The 27,065-nt window shown below is 48.9% G+C and overlaps 1 protein-coding gene and 1 long non-coding RNA gene across 12 annotated transcripts in view; one reads left to right on the top strand and one right to left on the bottom strand.

The window, feature by feature from the left end:
* Arhgef2 (Rho/Rac guanine nucleotide exchange factor 2) overlaps window positions 1-19,348 on the bottom strand; it is a 42,504-nt gene extending 23,156 nt beyond the window's left edge. For 2 of the 9 annotated variants that reach the window (XM_060377706.1, XM_021637722.2), the window contains exons 1-5: window positions 19,062-19,348; window positions 17,422-17,602; window positions 9,623-9,740; window positions 8,728-8,770; window positions 7,616-7,709 (exon numbers count right to left, since the gene is read on the bottom strand). In XM_060377706.1, the coding sequence (XP_060233689.1) occupies window positions 7,616-7,709; window positions 8,728-8,770; window positions 9,623-9,740; window positions 17,422-17,602; window positions 19,062-19,348 (723 nt within the window). Of the gene's footprint in view, window positions 1-3,044; window positions 3,192-3,311; window positions 3,533-7,615; window positions 7,710-8,727; window positions 8,771-9,622; window positions 9,741-17,421; window positions 17,603-19,061 lie in introns of those variants that run through there. The other 7 variants (XM_060377713.1, XM_060377708.1, XM_021637717.2 and 4 more) reach the window with 7 other exon arrangements.
* Window positions 1,956-27,062, top strand: LOC132652394 (uncharacterized). 3 transcript variants are annotated; one of them, XR_009589928.1, is made up of 7 exons: window positions 1,956-2,538; window positions 7,385-7,472; window positions 7,604-7,730; window positions 19,241-19,508; window positions 21,315-21,397; window positions 24,420-24,574; window positions 26,168-27,062. It is a non-coding gene; the product is annotated as an uncharacterized LOC132652394 (long non-coding RNA). The 3 variants fall into 3 exon arrangements; XR_009589929.1 differs by lacking the exon at window positions 21,315-21,397; XR_009589930.1 differs by lacking the exons at window positions 19,241-19,508; window positions 21,315-21,397; window positions 24,420-24,574; window positions 26,168-27,062 and adding an exon at window positions 9,630-9,754 and having other exon boundaries at window positions 1,966-2,538.
* The last annotated feature ends 3 nt before the right edge of the window (window positions 27,063-27,065 follow it).

Below are 27,065 nucleotides of genomic sequence, written 5' to 3'. Positions count from 1 at the left end.
CAAAAGAGAGGCATCACTGAGCACACAAAGGCACTTAGACAAAAACCCTGCTTAACGAAGGGTGCTAAACCACTAGGCAGTGTATTGAGCAGCATACTGGTGAAGCAAAAAAGGGGCACTGAGGCCATAGGCAATAAAACCCAACTAGAGACTCTGAGACCCAGGCACCCTGGACCCCAGCCTGCTCCCCACCCAGCCACACCTGTCAGGCCAGGAGGGAGAAGGCGAGACGCAGACAGACAGACAGGCATTTGTACAGGCGAACAATAGCTGTGCCAGACTCCCTGCCCTCCTGGCACAAGGCAGACCAGCTGAGTTGGGAGGGGGCAGCTGCCGCCTGCAGCCCCACCCCCACCTCCCTAAGGAGACACAAACAAACCCAGAAGGGTCTAAGCCAGCATTTCTCAGCCATTTCTCTAACAGCTCCAATTCACTCAGCGCCTACACCTACATCAACACATTGGCTGAACTTTAAAACAGGAACTACTTCCTTAAGTCCACGGAGCATGGTAAGCACTAATTTTCAATGAGCACCAGAGCATCTCTGACGCAGAGACACACCTCCAAACACAGGTAACACGCACACTTGGGAATCAGTCTGTTCCTCTGATCCCTGCTCTCCCTGATTCAAGGTCACAGTTCCAGCACCGGTGGGACATAAACCAGACCCTTTTCCACCTACTCTTGCGCCCCTGGATGCTCTCTAGGCATGCTTCATCCATCTTGGAGTCCCTATGTGACCTCTGTCTTCAGCTCCCTATGCCCAGCTTTGCTTCTTTCTTTTTCCTAGACACCCATGACCCCTAGAGTCTTTTTGGATGACCCCCAAACCTCACCCTCCTAAAGGACCCCTGGCTCCTCAAGTTTCCCGAACTATCAGGATTCCTCTTTCCCTCCAGGGCTCCCCCGGCCCTGCCCTCCTGGCCCTGCACACAAAGCCAGCCACCTCTCTGGTACACAGAACAAAGGCAGCCTGCTCTCCCTGCTCCCCATCACACACGGGGTTCAGAAAAGCCCACGGTGCCCTGATCTCTGGCCCCTGCTTTGTTCTGGGGCCAAGACTGTTATGGCTCAGGATGTAGGGAGGAGAGATAAGGGGGTCTAAAGATGAACAGAGTAGCTTTGAGGTTTGAGGAGGTAGGAAGTAGGGCAGAGAGAACTGAGGGGGTGGAGAACAGAAGACAGCCTGGAAGAACAGAAACAATGAGGAGAAAAAGGAAGCATGGAGGGTATACAGAAAGATCCTATGCCCGTAGAAGGAGAAGGAAGCAGGTTACACTTGAATTCTTCCTTCTGCGAAGATATCCTAAGAGTAAGAAAAAGAGATGGGGGAGGGCGGCAGATCTCCGCCCTGACCCTTCTCCCTCATAGGTAGCAGGGAAGATCACATTCCAAATAATGTCATTTCCAGTGGGCCCCTCTACTTCCCACCACAGTATAAAAAGAAATGAGACAGCTGGCGTGCATGGGAGGGGGAAGGGGGAGATCCAGGGTTCAGTTGGCTAAGAACCAACTCCCCCACTTCGGTAACCACAGCTTTCCGGAGGTGTCCCTCCCCTTCCGACCAGCTCAAACTGACAATCTCCCTCCTCCCCGTGGTCTCCCTGCCCTCTCCGAACCACTCGCTGGTCCCTGTCCCAGATTCCCCAAACCCTCCTCCTGGCTAGCCAAACGATAAAAAAGAGCCAGGTTTCTGGATTTCCAGTTACTGTGTGATGGAAAAAAAGAAAAGAAAAACAGGGCATGAGATACCAGGTGTCTGGATTAGAGAAAGGCCCCCTGAGAATGTCTTCATGCAGCCCCACAGGTCTGACCCCCAAGTCCCCCGTGGCTTTCCTTTTTAGGGTGGAACCAAATTTCCGTGCTTTCAAAAGGTCCTCCCCCACCACCCTGGCCCTACTCCAGGTCTAGCTCAAACGGTTGAAAAAATAAACAGACTTTGGGAGCTGGGCCTGGCCGGTGGCTAGGGTTGTTAAGAGCCTGTCTGCCACCCCACAGTTCACACTTCAGCCATCTCACCCTGGAGCTGCTCAGAGTCCTGCTAGCTTTTCCTTCCGGTTAGCAGACTCCCATCCCAAAACCCTAAGAAAAGCCTCAAGCTGAGCTGCCACCCCAAGCAACCTCCTCCGGTTGTAGCACTAAAACTAGTAGCTAAAGCCTGGAACGGAGCGTAAAGGAGAGGGGTTTCCATTCCCAGAGTGGCTTCGCAGACTGAAAATGATCTGCTTGGCTGGCCGCAGGACGGTTCCTGCGCGCCCAGCAAGGACAGAGATTAAGATTAAGGCCCCTCCTGCCTTAAATATGGGTGCCCTGAGAACTGGGAGGCGCCATCTGCCCGAGCCAGGTCCCTCCCAGCTTCACCAATTCATCGTCAAGCCCTCGGTTTCACCATTTCCTGGGAGCTGAGGTATGGAAAGTCACGGCATTTGGGAGTGCGTCTGAATACAGACCGGAATAAAGGCTACTTTTAAAGCGTGCTGGAGAGGTCGTGATGCAGAGTGTTTGCTGATAATTACACAGCCAGACTCCTGATGACAGGTGAACGGCCCCCAACCCGAGGCGATAATCAAAATACATATGGCTGAGGGGAGTGGGTCAGCCGAGGGGGCTGGAGAACTAGGAGTCTGGAAGCTGGTGGAACAGATAAGGGTGGGAACTACTCTGGATTGCAAGCCCCGCGATGCTCAGGAAGAGGGGAGGCATCCCAGCCACACAAAGGCAGCTCGCTTCACCTGAGGGAGTCGGCTTGGCCTGGCGGGGAAAACAGGCTGTCGCTTGCTGTCTTGACCCCAGCCACCCGCCCACCCCAGGCAAGAACTGAATCACAGCTGGAAAGTCCATCCGCAAGAGGAGGAGGAGCCGACTTTTGTCTTGGAGGGGCGGGAAGGTCGGGGAGGGAGCTGGGAAACCACCCCCTCCGGCCCCCTCCACCCGACGGTGGGGACAAAGGGGGAACGACAGAGCCCGCGCTGGGGGGCGCCGGCTGCGAGCGTCGCCCCCAGACACCCGACACGCTCGGCCCCCTTTCCCGCTCCGTCCCTTACCGGAGCAACTTTCTTCCCAACGGCCCGAAACACTCGGTCCCGCCGAACCACGGGCGCCCCAGCTCCGCTCTCCCGGGTCCCCGCACAGAAGCTGCGCGGGTGCTGGGGACGCGGGTCACGTCGCGGCCCTCGGCCCCCTCCCCACGCGCTCGCAGCCCCACCCACCCGGCCGGCCGCTGCGCGCGGACTCGGGCGCCCCGGAGCGGGCGGAGGGACGCGGGGCGGAGGCCCGGAGGTCGGCGGGGCGCCCGGGCGCAGGGAGCCCACCTTGATCGCCAGCTCCTTGCTCCGGTCGATCCGCGCGCGGGTGAGGGATTCGATCCGAGACATAATCCAGCCTGAGCCGCAGGAGGACGCGGCGGCCCGGGGCGTCCGGCTCCGGCGGGGGAGGGGTCCGGCCGCACGCGTCGGCCTCGGGGACAGGAAGTCTGAGTCCCCTCGCCCCGGCACCCAGCGCCAGTTCCTCAAACCCTAGTCTCCTCCCCCACCCGAGCTCAGGAAGGGGGGAGGCGGAGCAGAGGCAGGGCGGGGTACCCGCGCACCGGACCGGACGCCAGGGTTAGTACCGCTGCAACCTGGAGGGCAGGGTTTCTTGGGACAGGTTCGATGAGGCCTCTTGCTTTTTCCTTTGAGCGTCCAGGGACACGCTCTGCCCTCAGCGACCCCCTCTTTGCTCGGCTCCCATTCTGGGTAACTTCACTGTTTAAAGACCCTCAGGTCGGAGGATTCTATCACCTCACTGGCAGCTGGGGCAGCTAGCCTAGCCGTTAGGGCCCCTCGAACAGGCTTGACTACACAGACCTCTCTTACAGTGGAGGACTGGTGTGACAAGAGGGAAGGGGAAAGTTAAAGGGGAACTAGAAGCTTCGTCCTTAGTAGATACCACGCCCCCAAGAGTGAAGAAGATTCCAAAGTCAAGGAGTCCTCCGGAGAGGGTACCTCCACAAGCTTCTCACCTCTCCAGGCCCTGTGGACCACACTGACCATCTTTCTCAGCCCCACCTCTTTGGCCGTGAAGCTGAGAAGGCTCCACCTTTCCTGAGGCTAGCTGAGGAAATCCTTCCTGGTGTCCTGACACCAGTTCTTTCCGTATGAATTAAACACCAGATTCGGAAGACTAAAAACACCCCCCGCCCCGCCCCAGTCGCAATTTTGAGCTTGCTGAGGAGTGTGGGTGGGTTTTCATCTCTCTGGACCCTTTGAGTCAACCTGAGTTTCCTGCCGCTGGGGAAATTTTCTCCAGTCTGCTCCCATTGCTCTGTAAAAACCAGAGCACCCTGGACAAAGCTTTGAGAAAATGTAAGGTCCTGCCTAATCTGGTCCCCAAAGTGTGTGGTAGCGAGGAAAGGAGGTGAGGCCTACGGCCGCTGGCTCCTGGCCTTCTCAGCGGCGGGGCAGCATGGCGTTAGGCGGCAGGTTTCCAGCCCGGCCCAGCATTCTCTCTCTCTCTCTCTCTCTCTCTCTCTCAGGGTGCCAATTTTAGCCTCCTCTATTTTGGGCTCCACTGCCTCAACCACCGTCTGTGCTGGCTGGGCTCCTCACCCCTGCTCCTTCTGACCTATCCCCTGCCTAGCAACTCCCTCACCTTCTGCATCCATTCTCCTGTTTAGAAGCCTTATATAGTAAAGGCCAGAAAAAAAAAAAAAAAACTATGTCCAGTCCAGGCTAGCTAGATGAAGCAGAAAGCACTTTCCCAGGCCAGTTCTGGTGCGTCTAAAGGAAACCTAGGGAAGGCCTTAGGAGCTCTCTTGCACCTACTACCTCTGGATTTCAGACTCCTTTGAGTGACCAGCCAGGGCTGAGAAATGTACTAACAGCCAGCTAGAGGGCAGAATCCTAGCTGCCTGGCTTTTAACACTGGAGGTTCTGTTGGGCTAGAACCTCACTTTTCTCCAAGAAATTGTTATAAGCCAAACTCTGTCTGAGTAACCAGTAAATCTAGACTCTGTGAAGGTCAGTATATAAAATCTATGTGGAAGGTCTATGAGGAAGAGGTCTGATCTCCCAGCCTTTTGCTGTGTTTCCCTAAACCTTCAGCTGCTGTCTACTCTACCTGCTCTCCCCTCTCCCTAAACCTCTGCCCTCAGAAGACCAAGCCTTTAAAACCACATGTATTTAATGTCTTCAGCTTGACTCAGTTTCTGTTTTCTGTGTCCTCTGGAACAATAAACTTTTTCCTTTCTTCTGGGTGTCCTCCCTTTTCCCAAACCCTTTCATTCCAGCCCCCTGTAACCTTAACCAGTGACATCTTTCAGAAATTTATATTAAAAAAATAAAAATAAAAAACCTCTGCCAGAATCTAAAAGTAGCCAGTGCTTTCGTTGGATCATTTAACTTAAAAAAAAAAAAGTACCACTCCCATTGACAGCTAGGGAGGAAGGGTCTGGTTTCCAAAGGGCCAGTGGATCTAGGTGCTTAGACCCAAGCACACAGTCCACAAATCGGCCTTTCTTCTCATTACTTTGGGTCTTGGACATGACATGGGTGTGACTAAGATATACATGACCATAGTTGCCTCCCAGCAGGAGCTGGTGGAGGAAGACATAGGCTGCTTCACATGAGTGCTGCTCTCAGGCCGAGGGGTCTAACTAACCCAGCCTCTAGGTTATCTGGTCTGTGGAATCACTGTCGCTTATCTCTGCCAGAGCCATTCTAAGAAGACACAATGCGCTCTAGGAAAGTGTGTGGCCACCTTTACAGTGCCAGTCAAGCAAGGAGGAGCAAGCTACATTCTCCTCTCCAGTCCTAGCAATGTGCAGCCCTGGTAAAAGCTGGGAACAAGGGAGAATGGGATAGCATAACATAGGCATACACATTCAGTGAGTGTGTAGAGAAGGTGGGTGGGGTTTCAAAGAGAGATACAGAGAAACAGAGACCCTGGTGAAGATATGCCAGCAAACAGAACAATATACTGACCTACGCTGGCTCTTCTTGTTCCCTGTCCATGCTCCAGAATGTCTACCCAGGTTCCCCTTCTTCAGGTTACTCAATCTCCTAGCCGGCTGCTAGGCCAAGGGTGAGTAAATGCAGTGTGACGGTCTGACAGAGCCTGTGTCCTGAGGGTGGAGGGAATTCAGACCTAAGGGCTTCCTGCTTGCTTTGTTTTCTAGCATTCAGATTCCTGACCCTGCCTGCCTCCCCCATGTCCAGGGGTTTTAAGATTGTGATGTGCCAAATCTTTCAGCCTCACCCCATTGCAAAGGGCCTGCTTGCCTCTCTACCTTCCCTGTCCACCTGTAGGAAGGGAGCCCTGGCCTCAAGAGTCTGGCTTCCAGAAGAGCCTTTGCCCTTGCTGCCGCAGCAGCAACCTGACTGGTCACCACATGGTTGTGCCAGTTGAATAGGACGGTATTTCCTCCAAGTTTCCCTCAGTGCTGGGGCTACCTCAGGTTGAAAAGCACAGGCATACCAGAGGCAAAGGAGAGTGGCCTAGTGTGCCGCAGAAGGCGGGGCCTGGAATCCCAGTGCTCAGAGGCTTGAGGCAGCATGATGAAGGTCATCCAGGCTGTAGAGCTAGGTAGTGGTGGCCAGAAGAAGAAAGAGGAGAGAAGGAAGGAGGGAGGGAGGGAGAAAGAGAAGAAGGAAGGAGAGAGGGAGGAAGGGAAGAAGGAGGGAGGGGGGAGGGGCAGAGAGGGAGTAGGAAAGGGGGCCACCTCTGCCAGGTGTGGTGGTACATGCCTGGAGTCCCAGCACTTGAGACAGAGGCAGAAGGATCAAGTCATCTTCAACCACATAATTAAGGCCAGCCTGGGCTATATGAAACCCTATCTTAGATATAAATAATAAATAAATAAAAAGGCCATAGGTGACACCTCATGCCGAGAATCAAGAACCTCAGCACTCTCAAGGCTGAGACAGGAGGAAAGCCACAGCTGGGGCTACCTGGGCTCTATTGTGAGTTCCATAGTGAGCTATAGACAGAGACCTTATTTCAAAACAACAAAAAAGAAAGACAACGACGGAAGATTCGGGTTGAAGCTAAAGCGCCCTGCTTCACCAGAGCCAAGGGGTAATGACAAAGGAGTGTGCAAGACTCCTTCACTTTGGGGCCTCAGAAGACACATGGCCACACATGTACTGTCTAATCACATACCTCCCTAGCTCCCACCCTGCCTGTGGTCTTACTTCAACTCCTTCAGTTGCTGTATCCACCCATAAAATTATGAGTGTAAAAGCACTTTGAAAATTCTAACACTCTCTGAATAAGTGAAAGGCGTTGCTGTAATTACCATCCTTATGTCCAATGGGCAGGATTTCTGTTGCCACCTCTTAGCTATGGGTGGCCTGAAATGAGGGAGCCCTAGGCCATTTCTCAGATCCTGGCTCTTTTTCTCTTCCAGTTGTCTGCAGCAGCTGTCTGCCAAGCCAGAGAGGAGGGGAATGGGAACAGAGAAAGGCTGATTTACAGGGACACTCAGAGCTTTGAAGGTACGTCATGTATTCTCTTAAGATGAGAGCCCTCGCCCTGAATCTCTAACAGGAGAGTTGGGGAGGGGTGGTCTGCTGGGACAAGGAGGAAGAAAAGTAGGGAGGAGAGTGGGTCTATGTCTGTTTCCCAGGCTGACTCCTACCTTGGCCTTGCCGGTCATGCCCAAGAAGAAGCTGAAGGTCCGTCGCAAGGAGGAGCCTGCCCCGGTCCCTGACTCCCCTTCCAGCTGGCTACCGCTGCAAAGAGACAGGGAAGAGGTGAGGAGAGGGAGCTGGAAAAGAAAGTAGACCACAGGGGTGGTGGTGACCATGCCCTTGAGATAGGAGATTGGAAAAAATCCCCACCTCGTCACTCTCCTGAATCTGGATGTTCAGGTTTTCCAGGCCCCTCAATTTATAAAGAAACTCCAGACTCCTCCTCCTCCTTCCTCTCCAGCTGGAGATGGGAGGGCCCTGTCCCTCTCAAACTACTCTCCATCTCAAGTGGTTGGAGAGAGGGCCCTCCAGGGGGCATTTCCCCCTCTCAGAACAAGAGCCCTGTGTGGACCCTCTGCTGTTTGGAAAAAGCCCCTGGGCCTAGAGCCAATAAGAACCGAATTTCCTGGGATTTCATCAGCCCATCCCATGAGCTAATCCTTACTAGAGCCAGGAGGTTGTGTCAGCTAGAGAATTTTAGGATCACAAATCAAAGCCTGATTCTTAAAGGGGCCATGTTTTGCACAGAGATGCACTGAGGGAGCCGGCTGCCCTAATCTAATAAGGCTTTGGCCACACACGCCAGATACACAGGTGCTGGGTTTGCATGCTGATTTGCATAGCTATTGAAAGGTCCATTTCAGGCCCTGTCCCTTTGCTGTGAATTCCACAGCCCTCAACTACCTCTCCTTAGAATCACTTTCCATCAGCCAGTTATCTGCCATCCAAAGCCCACCCATGGTCACAGTCATCCAGAGGCAGAGTGGCCAACTCCCCCTTCTGCAACCGACAACAGCAAGCAAATCTCGGCTATCGGTAGATTCCATAGGGTTTGGCTGCTCCTTCACTCTCCCTAACACTTCTCCCATCCCTTTGGGCTCCTAGACAACAGAAAGAAAACAGATTTTATGCGGCTTAGGGAGATTGCTATTTGAAGGCCTCTCATCAGAAGTGTTCTGGGAAACAGTGTTTGAAGGAGCAGGGAGTCTCGGGGCTGCAAAGTTCTTGACCCTAACCCTCCATCTAGGCCTTTGATGGGCTCAGAATCCCCCAAACTCACCATTTGCTGAGGTTGGTGGTAGAGGACGGCAGTGAGTTGCCTGCTGATAGATAAGGAAAAGTGAAGTGTAGTAGCAGAAGCCAGACAAAGGCACCTAAGGCTGCCTCCCCAACCCCCTCCACCTGGATCAGGTTCCCAGGCTGCAGGTGCACGTGACGCCATTCCAGAGGGCGGCCACAGGGGAGCAGGGACAGAGGGCGGGGTCTGAGGAGCGCACAGCTGAACAACTTGAAAACAAACTAAAGAACTAGCTTAAACTGAATGAATGGTTCAGTCCTGCTCTGGCAAATGGAGAGGGCTGAGGTAGGTTCTGCACTGAGCTGCCCATAGTTCATCTCTTTAATCTCTGTTCACAGTTATTTGTGTGCACGTTGGGGGAGGAGCAGGCATGTGAAGGTCAGGAGAGTCTCTCCCACCACCATGTGGGTCCCAGGTATAGAATTAGACTGAATGGCAAGCACTTTTACCTACTGAGCCCAGTAAGCCAACCAGTCAGCCCTCACACATATCATCTTCAGGACAAGATGCACTTCAAGAAACTGTCCTCCATCTTTAATGAAAGACCCCTTCTATCTGTGTCCTCCTTCACTGGCAGGACAGTCTCAGAGATGCTGGTGTCCTGGACAAGATCCCTCACTTCAGCCAGGCCGTGGAAGCAGAGGCAGGTGGATCTCAGAGTTTGAGGCCAGCCTGATCTACAGAGCGGGTTCCAGGACAGCCAGAACTACACAGAGAAACCCTGTCTCAAAACAAAACAAAACAAACTCTTGAGCCCCAAAAGTGCATGACTAGAGTTAATACAGGTCATCTGGACTCTAAACAGCTAACTCTGGGGCTGCTGGTGACAGGGTTGAGGGAAGGGGCCACCGTTTCTTTGCACCCCACTTTCACTTACCTTTTAGATCTGAGCTTTCCAAGAGGAAATTGATGCCACTCATGGACACAGCCTTGGACAGCATGCCAGTGGCCGAGTGAGCCAACGAGGCAGCAAACAGATGGCAGGCACTCTGACCCTGGAATGGTGTGAAGTCCTCACATGAAGGCCATGCTTGGTCCACCCTCCTCAAGCATGTCTCCCTTCCCCGAAGTTCAGCCCTTCCACCCGGCCTCCCAAGAGGCTCCACTACCCCACATCTGGGCCATTTCACTGCAAGGAGTCCTGCTATTATCCCTGCAGCTTAATCCACCAGCCTGGACAGAAGACACAATGAATGAATGATATATAATTTTTTTCTATTGTTACTCTGTAGTTCTGTTGTGTGTGTGTCACAGCATACATGTGGAGGTCAGAGGACAGCTTTCAGGAGTTGCTTTTCTCCTTCCATCATGGGATCCCGGGGTCAAACTCAGGTTGAGTTCTACACAGCATGTACTGTTATCTGCTGAGCCAGCCTGCCAACCTCTTTCTTTTAATTTTATTATTATTAGGTAGCTCAGACTGGCCTTGAAATCACCAAGCAGCTGAGGATGACCTTGAACTTTTTTTTGTTTTTGTTTTGAGACAGGGTTTCTTTGTGTAGCCCTGACTGTCCTGGAACTCACTCTGTAGACCAGGCTAGCCTCAAACTCACAGATCCACCTTCCTCTGCTGCCTCCTAAGTACTGGGACTAAAGATGTGCACTAATCCTCCTGTCTCTACCTTCTCAGCACTTGGAAGTGCTGTCGTTACTACATCCTGCGTGTAAATTAGGATGTAGGTTTTTTTGTTTTTAAAACAACACAGAATAATGGCACATATTTATGGGGCACAATGTGATGTTTGATATGTGTGTATCATGCTTGCTTTTTCTTTTTTTTCTATTTTTAACTTAGATATTATTTCATGTGTATATGTGTGTATGCATATGCCACAACACACCTGTAGAGGTCAGAGGGCAACTTGCAAGAGTCAAGTCATTCCTTCCACAATATGTGTCTTAAATATCAAACTCGGGTCATCAGGAATCCTGACTCATTGAGCCATCTCCTGCCCCCTTTTCTTCCTTCGTCACTTCTTTCATTCTCTCTTTCTTTCCTGTGCATGTGTGCATGCTTGGTTTGTTTGAGACAGGCTCTTACTATATGGTTGGAATTCAAGATTCTATTGCCTCAATCTCTCCTCTGGTAGAATTACAGAGTCGCAGCACCATATCTGACTTTAGAGTTGGTTTCTGTTTTGATACAACATCTCATTGTATATCTCTGGCTGGCCTGGAATTCACTATGTAGACCAGGCTGGCTTTGAACTCATAAAATCCATTTGCCTCTGCCTCCAGAGTGCTGGGATTAAGGCATGTGCTACCACACCCAGCTATAAATAAATTTTTTTTTGAGGAAAAGAAAGTTCTGTTTATTGAAAAACAAAAAGACAGAGCCCAATTGATATAAATCCCCAAACACATAATAACCACAAAGGGTCAGTGTCAAAATGTCTAAAGGACACAGTCAATGCAGGGCAGGAGAGCCTGGGCTTCTCAAGAGTACATGCACTGGAACTGCTCAGACACAGAAAAGTTTAGCACAGCCCCTGTGAAAAGGCGACATGTCAGTTTCTGAAGGTTATAGATTCTCTCTCACCCTGCACAAAGATTAGTTTAAATGAATGAAAGACCTTAAAGTAAGGCCTGGAACTTTGAAACTGTTGCAAGAAAACACAATGAAACATTTCAAGATACAAGCACAGAGGAATACTTTTTCTTGTTTTTTGTTTGTTTGGAAACAGTCTTCTGCAATGTAACCAATGATTGCCAGGAATTTCTGACACTCCTGCCTCCATTTTTGGAGTGCTAGGGGTTACAGGTAGGCACCACCAGCTCTAGGTTGTTTTTTATTATTTTTATTTTCTTTTATGTGTATGTGTGTATGCTTAAGTATATGTATGTGTACCACATATATATATATATGCAGGTTCCCAAAGAGGCTGGAAAAGAGCATCAGATCCTCTGGGGCTAGAGTTATAAAGGATATCAGCCAGACAATACTAGTCCTCTGCAAGAGCAGCAAGTCCTATTAACTGACGAGCCATCTCTCTAGCTGCACGTGCAGTTTATGACCAAGAGCAGCGGCTGAGTCACATCCCCAGCCCTGGGCAGAGGATCTTCTCTCTGTAGAGGACTCCAAACGGCAGGAAATAAAACAAGAACTGACAAGTGGAATTACATGAAGTTTAAAAGCTTTAGCACAGTGAAGGACAAAATTATCAGAGCGAACAGACAACCTACAAAATGAGAGAAAAGTCTAGATATACAAATGATGGGACTAATACCTTGAGTATAAAAGTTTAAAAAAAAAAAGTCATGAGAAAGTATACAATCCAGTCAATAAATAGGCAAGGAAAGCATTCACAAATGGCCAGTAAATTTATGAAAAAATGTTCAACATCCTTAGCCAGCAGGACAGGGAAATCAGACCACACACTGAGATTCTATCCTAATCCATTCAAAATGGTTATCACCGAGAAAGCCAAGGGGCGGGAGAGATCCTCAGTGGTTAAAAGCGCCTGCTGTCAAGGGCCCATGTTTGATTCCCAGCACCAACATGATGGTTCACAACTATAATTCCACTCCCAGGGGATCCAATGCCCTCTTCTGCTCCACAGGCGCACATGCAGGCACAGACAGACATGTGCGGCACAGACATACATGCAGGCAAAACAAAACACTCATACACATAAACAAGTCTAAAGGTGTTTTTAAAAGAAAACAACTATATACCCATACAACGTAAGTAAGTGTTGGCTGCTATTGAGAGTAGCTGAGCTGAGCTGGTTCAGTCATGAAATTGAGCTTGTTGTCTTTGAGCTTATCAGTTGTGTGTCTGTCTAAGCAGACATTTCTCCAGCATGTAGCCCAGGCTGTACAGACAATTATTTACATTATTGTCATTGCTCATGTACAGACTCAAAGTATCTATGCTGGTGGGGGAGAAGAAACGAAAAAAGGAAGAAGAGAAAGGGAGAGAGAAAGAACAAAAGAGAAAGGAAGGAAGGAAGGAAGGAAGGAAGGAAGGAAGGAAGGAAAGAAAGAAAGAAAGAAAGAAAGAAAGAAAGAAAGAAAGAAAGAAAGAAAGAAGCAAAAGTTAGGGTTGGAGAAATGGCCTTGCAGTTGTGAGTGGTTACTGTTCTTGCAGGAGTTCTGGTCCCAGCACCTACATGGGGCAGACAGGCAGCTTACAATCACCTGTAACTCCAAGTCTAGGAACCTCATGCCCTTCTTCTCTGCCCTCCTCAAACACAGTACCCACACACATGCATACACTTTTTTTATTTTTTTAAAGGTCAGGTATATTGGGTGGTAGCGAACACCTTTAATTCCAGCACTTGGGAGGCAGACTTCTCTGAGTTTGAGGCCAGCCTAGTCTACAGAGCAAGTTCCAGGACAGCCAGAGCCACACAGAGAAACCCGATCTTGGGGGGATAAAAGAGGGAGGCAGGTATAGTCCCAGCACTTGGAAGGCAAAGGTAAACAGATCGCCAAGTTTGAGACCAGCCTAGTTTACAGAAAGAGTTCCAGGACAACCAGGGCTACACAGAAAAGCCCTGTCTGAAAAATCAAAAACACAAACGCAAAAAACAAAGCCAAAAATGACAAAAAAAATTTTTTTAAAATTGAGCTGGGCATGATAGGCTCTTGATCCCAGAGCTCAGGAGGCTGAGGCAGGCAGATCTCTGAGAATCTGAGGCCAGCCTGGTCTAACATAGGGAGCTCCAGGACAGCCAGGGCTTCACAATAAGACCCTGTCTCAAACAAAACAAAATTGAGACCACAATAATTTTATGTGTGTTAGGGTGGAAGCCTGGCTCTCTCAGACACCGGACATGCCCCTACCACTATGTGACATCATTAGCTCCATAGGAAGATTTATAGCCACCAGACTCGCAAAGTTATGATGTCAAAGAATGCCAAGGAGACTGTGGGCTAGAGTGACTCTAACTGTGGAAATGGAAGGGAGTGCACGTTGGAGACCATGATTCGGCATTCCACCCAGGGCACACAGAAATTATCTAAGACTGGCATGGTGGTGCACAGCTTTAACCCCAGCACTGGAGAGGCAGAGGCAGGCGCATCGAGGTCAGCCTGGTCTTCAGAGTGAGTTCCAGGACAGCCAGAAATATGTAATACAGAGGCCCTGCCTCAAAAAAAAAAAAAAAAAAAAGAGGAAAAGTTTAGAGATTTATTTATTTATTACATACAGTGTTGTGCCTGCATGTACGCCTGCACGCCACAGAGGGCACCAGATCTCATGATGGATGGTTGTGAGCCATCATGTGGTTGCTGGGAATTGAACTCAGGACCTTTGGAAGAACATCCAGTGCTCTTAACCTCTGAGCCGTCTCTCCAGCCCAAGAAGAAGAAATTTTAAAATAAAAGAAATTATTAAAACAAAACAAAGTGGTCAGGCCGTGGTGGTCTACACCTTTATTCTCAGCACTTGGGAGGCAGAGGCAGATGGATCTCTGTGAGTCTGAGGCCAACCTGCTCTACAGAGATAGTTCCCAGGACAGTGAGGGCTACCCTGTCTCAAAAAACCAAAAATAAAAAAAACAAATTGAGGGCTGGTGAGAATACTGAGTTGTGCAAGCGCTGCACCTGAGTCCCATCCCCCGGAACCCACGGAAAGGTGAAAGGAGAGCGCTAATATCACAGAGTTGACCTCTGACCTCCATTTGTGAGCCGTGGCATGCTTCCCATAATAATAAACTTAGGGGAAAGTGTAGGGCTAAGGATGTACTTCAGTCACTGGAGTGCTTGCTCAGCATAAACCAGAGTTCTGGCTTCCATCCCTAGGGGCACAGGAAACTGGCAAGGAGGTGCATACCTGTAATCCCAGCACTTGAGAGGAGGAGGCTGGAAGATCAGGAGTTCAGGACCATCATCCCCTACACAGGGACTTCCAAGCTAGCGTGGGCTACATAAGACCTGTCTCAGAATGGAAGGATAAATGAAATATGAATGTTTTATGCTGTCCTGGACGCACTTGTGTAGACCATGCTGGCCTTCAACTCACACTCCTAGATCCACCCGCCTCTGCCTCCCTGAGTGCAAGAAACCCTGTCTTGAAAAACCAAAAAGAAAGAAAGAAAGAGAAAGGAAGGAAGGAAGGAAGGAAGGAAGGAAGGAAGGAAGGAAGGAAGCAAATTCATCATGATGTTACCTATGGTGGGGAGGAAAGGAAGAAAGGGGAGGGCCTGGAAGCAGCCTCGGTGGATAAAGCCTGATGACCTAAGTTTGAGTTCCAAAGCTTGTCTAGCGGATGGAGAGCCCCAGACCTGCAAACTGTCCTCTGACTTCCACATAGACACAGTGGCACATGCTGCACAAGTGCAGGCACATAAAATAAATAGATGCTAAAAAAGAAAAAATTAGTCTGAGCTTGGTGGCGCACAACCATAGTCTCAGCCCTTGGGAGGCAGAGGCAGCCTGGGAGTTCTGGGAGTCCATTTTATAGACCAGCCTGGTTTATAACAACTAGAGTTCTAGGCAGTAAGTGCCATACAGTGAGATCCCTCTCTCCCTCTCTCTCCCACTCTCTCTCTCTCTCTCTCTCTTGGTTTGGGTTTTCAAAACAGTGTGTAGCCTTGGCTGTCCTGGACTCCTTTAGTAGACCTGGTTGGACATGAATTCAGAGAGATCCGCCTGCCTCTGCCTCTTGAGTGCTGGGATTAAAGGTGTGCACCACCACACCCAGTGGCCCCTGTCTCAATAAATACATGGAAAGAAAGAAGGAAGGAAGGAAGGAAAGAAAGGGGGGGGGGAGTACATGACAGCAGCCAGCAGGGATGAAGGGATGAAGGTATTGACTATATTATAGGTCTTGGGTTGGGAAATATTTTTTTGTTTGTTTTGGTTTGGGTACTTATAAATTTCATAAATATATTTTTAAAAAACAAAGCCAGAGTTGGGAGTAGTGGCTCATGCCTGTAATCCCTGCACTTCAGAGGCAGGAAAAGCGTCATGACTTGGAGGTGAGCCTGGCCTACACTCCAAGTCCCAGACCAGCTTAGGCTACATAGTCTCAAGAAACAAAAACAAAACACAAAAGGTCCAGCATGTGCCCTTGATCCCAAAGCTAGTGAAGCAGGGGCAGGAGGACTGGAGGACTGGAGCAGCCCAGGTTACATAAGCAGAACTGTCTCAAATAAAATAAAAATAAAGATACAGTCAAAAGCAAAGGGAAAGTACAAAAGAGTATTAGTAACTGTAGCCAGCTGGAGAGCAGAGGACAGCTGCAGTTTAGACTTTTGGGGCTGCAGAGGTGCCTGCAAGCTTGAAAGTCCTTGTTTTGCTAATGAGGGGACCAGAGTTCAGATTCCAACATCCCATAACCAGCCAGGCTTGCATGCACAGACATGCGCACATGCACACGGACAGTGCACACACCCATACACAATGCACACACACACACACACACACACACACACATTGTAAATTCCTTCACATCGTGAAAAGATCAATCCTGGAATGTGTTTGCTTATAGATGTCTGTCTGCAGCCCCTGTCCAGCCTTAAGTGAATCACACTTTTGGTCTGCAGGCTTTGGAGGAATGCCACAGAAAGAAAAACAAGAACCCCAACACTGAGGCAGAGAGAATATTAAGGGGGGGCTCAAAGATTAGATGAGGGGAGACGAATGTAAAAAAATAGGGGAGTAAGAAGGGAGTAAGTAAGATGTGAAGGGGAGAAGAGGGACTGAGCAAAACAAGGAAGAGAATCAAGAAGAGGAAAGACATTCCCCAAGCTCCTGTCTTGTTCAGCCTCTGGGCTGGGCAGTCAGTCTAATGCCTTTCTTCTAATAACTGCAACTGTTAGGCAGTTTGATTTTTTATTTGGGGGAAGATGAGATCAATCCACTATGTTCTCAGGGAGGAAGATTTAGGAGTGAAAGTCTGCTCTTCATACTCACTTAAAAAGGGAAAGAAGAGGAAGAAGGTTTCAGAGATATGGGTGAAGAAAAATAGGAGATGGGATAAGCGGAGGTCGCGCTGCTTGCCTGCAAGGCTGGACACACGCTGGGGGGTGGGCTTAGGAGGGGCTCGTCACCCAGGAGGCTTGGGGCTCTCTCTGGAGTGCAGAACACTAGCTTGCAGAGGCAGGGGTTCTCTCAAGTCTGTGTGTTCTCACTGCTCCTTTGATCCTGGGACCCACTCCTCAGCTGTATTCCCTCGTCCAGAAAGCTGAGCAATTGCTGCCCCACCATCTCCTCCATTGCTGGGGATATACAGTGATATACAGTGACCCTAGCACTCACCTACACTCTTGGCTCTCCTTTCTCAACAGCTATTCCTATCTTGTGAGAAAGCTCCTGTGTCTTTCAGGGTACCAGATGCCCAGTGTATTCCCACAAATAATAAGTTCAATTCCGACTCTGGGAAATGTGGGGCCCACAGAAAGAAGTGGTTATAGCCTCCAAAGGGACAGGGGAGGGGGCAGAGATACCCTCATCAGTACAGAGTGACAGACATAGAAATGAAGAAACAGTGCTACAGAAAGAGACAGAGGCAGGCTACCAGCGCTGGGCACAGCGCATACAGACTCAGAGAAGGAGACAGAGGGCCACAGAAGATAGATTCAGATGGGCTCAAATGGAGCCCGAGCCAGGTCTGGGCACAGAGAGACCCAGCAGCTGATGGAACAGAAGACGTACAGAGTGCTTGCTGGCAGAGGAAGACCAGGAGGAGGGGGTGTCAGGCAGTGGCCTGGCCGGGGTCTGTCATACCCGGTGAAAGAGTTGGCCACCCTGCTGCTGCTGTTGCTGCTGCTCCTGCTGCTCCTGCTGCTCCTGCTGCTCCTGCTGCTCCTGCTGTTGCTGCGCTCCCAGAAGGGTGTCCAGTTCCTCGAGGCTCTGTAGAGACGGGGCTTCCTGGGAGCTTGGGCATCCCGATGACTGCAGTCTCCTCCTGAAATACACATTGCCACCACTGCCCTTGTAGCCAGCAGTCAGTGATGGGCACCAGGAACGAACAGTTTCTCAGCCCAGCCCTGTTCTTTGGCCCCAGCCCAGCCCTTCCTGTTAGTATAGGCACAGATCAGACCCAAACTACGCTCTGCACTGGTACAGTTGGCTTCGGACAAGAGCGGCCCCTGCTGGTAGAAAAGCAGAACTGCCCCACAGAAATGAAGGCGGCGAAAGGCAAGCTGAATTCTCCCAGTTTGGATTCCGGTGGTGACTACCTCCGGTCTTACTCAGCTCTGGGGAAGCAGCGCCCCTTCCCTCTGCACCTGAGGCACAGAATTAATGTGTGTTCGTGAAGGTGACTCTGAGACTCTCAGAGACACCCGTAGGCAGGCATTACAAAAGGCACTCAAGCCAGGCCTGCGCGAAAGTATCGCAGTTAACCCAATTCCCGCACAACCAGCCCTGGGACACAGTCGCAGGGCATCTCCCTCACCCGCAACACCACCCCCACCCCATCCCACCTCCATCCCGCGTCCATGCCCAAGCGCTGAGGAATGCTGCGCCACTCACCAAAGCAAAGGGCTTGTCTAAGGAGACCATGCCCAAGTCAAGAGACTGCCTGGGTGGTAGCGGGCCCTGGACTCACGTGGACAGTCCCCTCCCCCCACCTTCCCTTTTATAATTTCTTCTATTTGGGGGAAGCGGTCAGGGATTTTCCAGGAGACTGGGAAGACACGGGTCCCTCCGCCCCAGCCTGCTAAGTATAAGCAGAACTCTGAGCAAGGGCAGCTGTCCCCAGGCAGGCATGGCGACCCACACCTGTCAGCTCAGTTCTTGAGAGGGGGTGTCAGGAGAATCAGGAATTTGAGGCCAGCCCGGGCTACCTAAAACCCTGCCTCAAAACGCAACAAAAACCACCGACAAACTAACAAACACAAAGCTCCCGCTGTTTCTGGCTGCAGCTCTGCCCAGGGCATGGGTCTGCCTCAGTCTGATAGCAGCAGGGTGGCAGAGGGTGAGGGGGGGGGGGGCGGAGGATCGCCGGAAGGACAGTACCCACTTCCCTCAAGAAGCCTCTTAAAGTTCTCTGGAGCCGTTTCCTGTCTGTGAGATGAAGAGCTGGGTCACACGGCCTCCAGACTGTGAAGCTCAGCCGGGACCCGCTCAGGACTCCCTCCCACGCCCGCCCCACCTGGCTGTGCGATCCGTGGGAAGGAGTGAGCCGCCGTCAAGAGTTGTGTTTAAGAAGGCAGGGGCCATCCTCCCAAGAGTCTTCACAGGCTGTGATTCTCCAGGAGAGCTTTCAAATCCTCGGAGATCGGTCCTGATCTCCTGTCTCTCCAGAGAGCTCAGTGGCAGGGTGGGGGAGGGGGGGAGACACCAGAATGTGCCTTTCTAAACACTTTCTCCAAGGTCTAGAGACGGGCAAGAGAGGGTCAGGAGGTCCCCTGGGGACTCACCTGCTTATTGGGTCCTGAAACTCCTTGCCAGGCCCCCAGCTGTGTCTTTTGAAGGTGTCGGTGGTGTGGCTATGGGCTCTGAAAGCCCCAGACCTTCTAAGGGGTGACGCGTGGAAGCCGTCGCTGTCGTCCTGTTTTCCCTCCCTCCCTTTCTCTTCTTCATTCTCCTCTTCCTCCAGCTGCTCTGTGGATTCAGCTGCAGACGGGCAGCGCTGAGCTTGGCTGGGGGGCACCGGGTCCACTGGGCCGTCACCTACGAAGAACTTCTCTGGGCCCGATCTGTTCATGGAAGGTACACGGAGACGGCTCTGAATCAAGAAGAAAGAGAAAGAGAAGAGTGAGCAGAGTTCTAGAACACTGGAGAATGGTGCTACAGGACTGTAGTCTTCAAGAGGCTGAGGCAGAGGAATGGCCCTGAGCTTGGGCCAGGCTAGGCTGAGCTGCATGGTGAGTTTTGTGCTAGCTTGTGCTAAGAGTGAGTCTTTTAGAAATAGAATAAAACAAAGAAGAAGCTGGAGAGATGGCTCAGAGGTTAAGAGCACTGGTTGCTCTTCCAGAGGTCCTGAGTTCAATTCCCAGCAATCAACTGTAATGTGATCTAGTATCCAAGGCAGAACATTGTATACAGAATAAATAAATGTTAAAAAAAAAATAATAAAAAAAAGCTGCGTGTGGATGGCACATACCTTTAATCCCAGCACTTGGAAGGCAGAGGCAGGCTGATCTTGATGAGTTGAGGCCAGCCTGGTCTACACAGCAGGTTCCAGGACAGAACTACATAGTGAGATCCATCTTACAAAAAAAAAAAAAAAAAAAAAAGAAAGAAAAGAAAAGAAAAGAAGGGAAAGAGAGAAGCCTGGAATGGCGATAGGTTCCTAAGGGGTGGTTCAGGGAAGCCACCATCTTCCACATAACCAGGCTGCCGAGCATCTCGTAGTCCTCATTTCTGAGGCAGTGTTGGAGAATGCCTGGCTTAGGCTTATGAAGCCAGCTCCATGCAGGGTTGAGTGTAGAACTTGGCTTCTCTGGCTCTTAGTCCAAAAAAGGCTTAGTGAAGAGACCTTGCCGGGAGTGGTGGCTCATGCCTGTAATCTCAGTACTCAGAAGGCGGAATGGGAAAACTGAGAGTTCAAGGCCACTGTGCAAAATAAAGTGAGTTGGGAGCCAAACTGAGCTACATAGTGAGACCTTGTTTCAAAATGAGAAATTTGTAAAGAAGCTTTGTGATTTTTTTAATTGATTTAATTTTATTGTATGTGCTGTGGTGTGAGGGTGTCAGATCTCTTGGAACCGCGGTTACGGACAGTTGGGAGCTGCCGCGTGGGGGCCTGGGAGTCAAACCCGGTGGAAGAGCAGACACTGCTTTTAAGCACTGGGCCATCTCTCCAGCCCTCAAAAGAAGTTTTTGTTTGCTCATTACTATTCCATTCATGGAGCATCTATATGGTAGAAAGCCATACTAAGAAAAGCAGACATTATTTCCGTCCTTAGGTATTCATCCCTGTGTGTGTGTGTGTGCGTATGTGTGTTTGTGTGTGTGTGTGTGTAAGCATGTTCTCAGCCTGAAGCACAAGTCAAAAATGGTTTCATAGCTACAACATGCTACAAGGGAAATTTTACCAAGTCTTTGGCCAGCATGGGCAAGGAGGGGCACGCCTTTAGATCCAGCACTCAGGAGGCAAAGGCAGATCTTTCAGTGTTCAAGGCCAGCCTGGTCTGCACAGTGAGTTCAAGGACAGACAGGGCTGCATAGTAAAAGAGCTTTTGTCTATCAGTGGGTAAACACGTGTTACAAAACTGGAGGATCAGGTTAACTTTGAGGCGGGGGGGGCATAAAGTAAGGGGAAGGGGCCATGTATGGGCTGGTGAGATGGCTTAGTGGCAATGGTGCTTGTGTGGAAGGCCTACTACCTGAATACACTGCCCGGATCCTACAAAGGGCAAACAAGTGGGTCTGTTATTGTTCATTTGTACATGTGTGGCAGGGTGGACAGGTCAGAGGGTACCTTCCAGGAGTTGGCTCTCTTTGCTCGCATGCCCCTCTCACCCTCCACTGGGTGCTTTGCTCAGGAAATGGCTCCAGGTACAGCAGCCAGGCTGGGTCTCTTGCACTGAGATCACTTTAAGCCACATCACTGTTTCTGGTGACAGAACAAGGAGATTCTGAGACAGAAACTTGAAATGAAGTAGGAGGGGCAGGAAAAAAGAGGAAGCAGGGCTTTGACTTATCTTCCTGTCTCCTTTCCGCCCTAGACCGTCTCCACTTCTCTGCTAACTTCTTGACTAGGCTGCTCACCACTGATTCAAAACTATATGTTCGAGGATGAGAACTTAAAGTAAGTAGCGCAGCAGGAGGCGCTGTAGCCCAAAGCCAAGCCATGCCTCCTTCAGGGGCAAGCATAGTTTAAGCAGATTTGCAAGCACAGACTTCTTAAACTGAATAATCTTGTACTTGCTTCTTCTTCTCTTCCTCCTCCTCCTTCCTTCTCCTTCTCCTTCTCCCCGTCTTTCTCTCTCTCTTCTTTTCTTCTCTTCCTCCTCCTCCTCCTCCTTTCTCTGTCTCAGAAAATATGAAATCACTGTAGTGATTTCAAAGGCCTCCATAGGTTCCTGTATTTGAATGCTGGATCCCTAATTGGTGGAATGGTCTTGGGAAAGATTAGGAGATGTGGCCTTGTTGGGAAGGTGTGTCATTGGGGTGGGCTTAAGGTTTCAAAAAGTGACAACAGATAAAGTGTCTGGTTGTCTTCTGCCATTGGATCCCAGCCTCTGCTGTAAGCTCTCAGCTCCTGCTCCAGTGCCAGACCTGCCTGCTCGCTGCCATGCTTCCTGCCACGCTTCCTGCCACGATGGTCACGAACTCTGATCCTGTAAGCAAGCCCCAAGTAAATGCTGTCTTCTGTAGGTTGCCTTGATCATGCTCTCTTTATAGCAACAGAACCATGGCTGAGACACCTACCTTGGCCAGGCAGTGATGGTGCCAGCAGAGGCTGCCACATGGAGGATCTCTGAGGTAGAGGCTAGCCTGGTCTACACAGTGAGATCCAGGACAGCCAGAGCTACGCAGAAAGACCCTGTCTTGGGAAAAAAAAAAAAAAAAAAAAAAAAGACACCTACACTTGCAAAGATATTAAGACACTGACTATAAGCTAGGCATTGTGGTGCGCTCCAGAGGCAGAGGACAGCTTGATCTACATAGAGAGTTCCAGGACAGCTAGGCTACATAGAAAGACCCTGTCTCAGAGTGAGAGAGGGAATAACATGCATCGTGCAATTAAATAACACGCTACAACCACACGCTGTCGTTGCTGGCATTATTTGGGGCTTGCTGGAAGGAAGACCTAAAGAGCAACATAAGAAACACATCCTGTGACAGTGACCCACTGTTTATCTTGAGATAGAAAGAGATAGAAAATGAAAAGCCGCAGGCTGACAGTGACACCACTGTGTTGCAAAGTTATCAAGAACAGAAAAGAACAGCCTGCCTGATGCTCAGAGCCCCTGGAAGGGGGGGTGGCAGGAGGTGTCTTTTAGGATAAGCAAACTGTAGCTGACAGATCTGCCCTGTGGACGTTTGCAGCGGTAGATGGCCCGGCCTCACGTGGCCTAGAATACCCCACCACTCAGCGGAGCCCTCAATGGCAGGTTTTGAGAGGGATCTCACTATGTAACCAGGGTATTTTGAGCGTTCGTGGAAACTCACCTGCCTCAGTCTCCAAAGTACTGGAACTACTGCTATAGGAACCACACCCAGATGTCCTGCTATATTTTATTATTATTCATATTTATTTTTGTCTGTTTTTTGTGATGATTTTATTACTGTGTAGCCCTGGCTGGCCTTGAACTCACAGAGATCCACTTGCCTCCGGCTGCAAAGTACTGAATTAAAGACTACTACACCTAGATTTTTTTTTTTTTTTTTTCTTTCTGAGGCAGGATTTCCCTGTATAGCATGGCTGTCCTGGAACTCCTTCTGTAAACCAGGCTGGCCTTGAATTCACTGAGATCGGCCTGCCTCTGCCTCTGCCTCTGCCTCTGCCTCTGCCTCTGCCTCTGCCTCTGCCTCTCAAGTGCTGGATTGATGTTGCCTGATGATCCATCCAGCCATTATTATTATTATTATATAATTATTAACCTTTATTTATATATATTATTAACCTTTATTTTATATGTATAGGTATTCTGCCTATCTGCATGTTGCTCTCAGAAACCAGAAGATAACAGATACCCCTAAGTCTAGAGTTATAGATGGTTGTGAGCCACCGTGTAGGCTCAAACCTGGGCCTTCTGGAAGACCAACCAGTGCTCTCAACCACTGAGCCATCTGGCCCCCTTGTTTGTTGAAACAGTGTCTCTCTATGTAGCCCAGGCTGTGCTGGAACTTGCTAGGTAGACCAGGATGGTCTCAAACTCACAGAGACCAATCTGCCTCTACCTCCCAAGTACTGAGATTAAGGGGATGCACCACCATGCTTGGCCTTTTTTCATGTATTATATATAAATGGGTATTTTGTCTGCATGTACATCTGCATACCAGAAGACAGGATCAGATCCCAGGAGACGACAAGGATAGACAGTTGTGAGATGCCTAGCGATAGATGGGTGCTGGAAATTAAGCTAAGGCTCTCTGGAAGAACATCCACGCTCTCAATCACCGAGCTATCTCTCCAGTCCCTCCTGGCTTCATTTGATCGCTTTAACGTACTAATGCCCTCTCCATAATAGTTTGCCCTGTAAGATTATAAGATATGTATTAACATTTTTCATGCCACCATGTCTAAAACATTGTTGAGTTCTTTCCTTACCACCTTTCCATGGGCTCTGGGGGTTGAAGCTGGGTCACCAGGCTTGCTCGGCAGGTGCCTTTACCATGGAGCTGCCTTGCGGGCCTTCCTTATTTTTAACATTTATTTGTGTGCATGTGTGGGCACACACGTACCATGGAGCAAGTGTAGAGATCAGAGGACAGCTTGTAGGAATCATTTCTCTCCTATTTCATGCATTCTGGGTATTAAACCAGGTGTGTAGGTTTTACAGGAAGTGCTTACCTAGCTAGCTATCTCAGTGACCCTGTCTTTATTTTTAAGTGCATTTTTGTCGATTTTATGTGCATTCATGTATGAGAGAGAGAAAGAAAGAGAGAGAGAGAGAGAGAGAGAGACCTTGTAAGGGGGTGCACGTGTGACACAGCACGCATTTAGAGGCCAGAGGACAAATTTGGGGGATTGATTCTCTCCAGAAATTGAACTCAGGTCATTAGGCTTGGCAGTGAGACCTGCTGAGTCATCTTACCATTCGTTATATTTTTAAATAATTATTATTTTTATTTATGCATATGAATGTTTCACTTGCATACAGGCATATATGCACATATGCATATAGGCATCATACCACATGTATGTAGTTGCTGTGGAGGCCAGAAGAGAGCACAGGATCCCATGGAACTAGAATTATAGATGGATGCAATCTACCATGGAAGCACTAGAACCTGAACCCGGGTCCTCTGAAGACCAGTAAGTAGCCTAACTGCTGAGACACCTCCCCAGCTGCCCTCATCCCCACGTCATCTTTTTTAAATTATTGAAAAATTTTAAAAGAACAACAAACAAGGTAGCTCCAGATGGGAAATATACACAAAGGCTTAAGGAAATTGTAAAATGTCTTCCCACAGAGACGCTAGATAAAAAAGAGAAGCTATATAACAACATAATCAAACTAGACATTATATTTATACGGTCAAGGATCAATTACAAGATGAAGGTCTATATGCTGAGTTAAAAACACAGATTCTAGGGGCTGGAGAGTTGGCTCAATGGTTGGAAGCACTGTCTGCTCTTCCAGAGGACCTGGGTTCATTTCCCAGCACTCACATGGCAGCTCACAACTGTCCAAGATCTAATGCTCTCACACAGATATACATGCAGGCAAAACACCAATGTTCGTAAAATAAAAATAAATAAATAAATAAAAGATTCAGTTTAATAATGTCACCTTAGAGCAATGCCATACAATAGCTTATGTGTTTCATTTTCCAGAGTTTGGAAAATTAAAGTTTGTGCATTATACCATAGATTCACTCTCAGGATTTTAACATGCTTTTGCCGTGAATTCTGCAAAGGAAGATTCTGAGATTGTACCTTTGTTAGACATGATGGTTATCTTGGAAATAGCTTGACAGACTGAAGCTGATGATACTCCAGCATATGTATCCATTAGAATACAACAATGTTTTAGATATTGTGGCGAGAAAAATGTTACATATATATTTTACAATCATTCAGGACAAACAATTATGGAGAGATCTAATAGGACCTTAAAGGAAGTGCTCATAGAACAGAAGGGGGATATGGGAACTCCCATAGATAGATCAAATAATGCTTTAGTGACTTTAAATTTTTAAAATATCAATGAGACAAGTAGCATAGCTTCTGAAAACACTGAATTTTAGAAAGGACTGCTGAATTAGATCAACCTACAGATGTCTTAACTTCCGAATTAAAGGCAGGAAATGCGTTGTATTGGAGAAGAGGTTTTGTTTCAGCAGGAGATGAAAAGCTATGGATTCCTTCAAAATTACTAAAGATTAGATTTGGGCTGGATAGATGGCTCAGAGGTCCTGAATTCAATTCCCAGCAACCACATGGTGGTTCATAACCATCTATAGTGAGATCTTGTACCCTCTTCTGGCCTTCTGGCTCACAGGCAGGAAGAATACTTAAATCTTAAAAAAAACAAAACATTAGATTTGACCTGGGGAGACTGCCTGAAAGTCTTGACTGCAGACATGAAGGAAGAAACCAGGAACAGCAAAATGGGTAACATGAATGCCATTCATGGGAACAGCTCTGAGACAGGCTGAGCCATGAGAGCATGTTTCTGCATAGCCAATAAATCTTGTTGGCTACAGCGTCCTCAGGACTCATCACAGCATCCTTTCATATGGCATGGATGAAGATTTATATTACAGTTTGGTTATACAGCCCAAACTACTTGAAATAGAGTGCCACGAGCCAGCTCTTTAGCTGATCTGTACACACTGCACATTCATTCCATACATGTGTTAATGAAGAAATGTTTATTACCTTTAAAACCTTATATGTTTACAGAACAAAAGGACCAGACACCAAAGAAGAGAAGACAAATAGTCCAGATGGTCCAGCCTCACAGACTGTTTCAGCCAGGACTTCAGTTAAGCCCTGCACTTTCCCATCACACAGAAACTGGACAGCAAATGTCACAGCCAGCTTTCCTGGAACTTGGCCAATATCTTAGTTTTCTTAGGACCTCCCAAAAGAGAACATTGCCTGCAGACAGCAGGAAGTAATTTTAATAGAACAATGTCTCATTCCCAAAAATTGAGGTGGATGGTTTTGGGTTGTTTGTTGAGTGATAGATGTTTGTTGTCATTTAAGGGGGGCTGGTCACAAGTTGTTAATGGTCTTGGTCAGGGAGGAAACAAAGTATAAGAGATTAGATTCAAGACCAGGCGCTGTGTTGCAGGCCTGTAATCCCAGCACTCTGGAAGGCAGAGGCAGGCAGATCTCTCTGAGTTTGAGGCCAGCCTGATCAACAAAGTAAGTCCAGGACAGTCGAGGCTACACAGAGAAACCCTGTCTTGGGGGGAAAAAAAAAGGTTAGATTCAGGGATTTCTCTCTTTTTCTTTCCTCTATCCTTTTTTCTCTCCTTTCTAATATTAGGGGAAGGGGTAAGAAAAGGGAATGAAAAGAAAAAAAGGGTTATAAGAATGATAGGATAAAAGGGTATGGGTTTTGTATAGTGATACAAATTGAAGATTATATTTTGTTACAACATACTGTATATATGTTTCAACTCTTGTTTAAGGTATTGTGCCTAAGCAACTCATTTAAAAATGCAGTGTGTAGGGCTGGAGAGGTGACTCAGAGGTTAAGAACACTCACTGTTCTTCCAAAGGTCCTGAGTTCAATTCTCAGTAACCACATGGTGGCTCATAACCATTTATAGTAAGATATGGTGTGCAGGCA

This window comes from Meriones unguiculatus, chromosome 2 (genome assembly GCF_030254825.1).
Source record: "Meriones unguiculatus strain TT.TT164.6M chromosome 2, Bangor_MerUng_6.1, whole genome shotgun sequence".
NCBI classification, from domain to species: Eukaryota; Metazoa; Chordata; class Mammalia; order Rodentia; family Muridae; genus Meriones; species Meriones unguiculatus.
The sequence above is the reverse complement of the archived record's forward strand: the minus strand, read 5'-3'. Positions and strand labels throughout refer to the sequence as shown.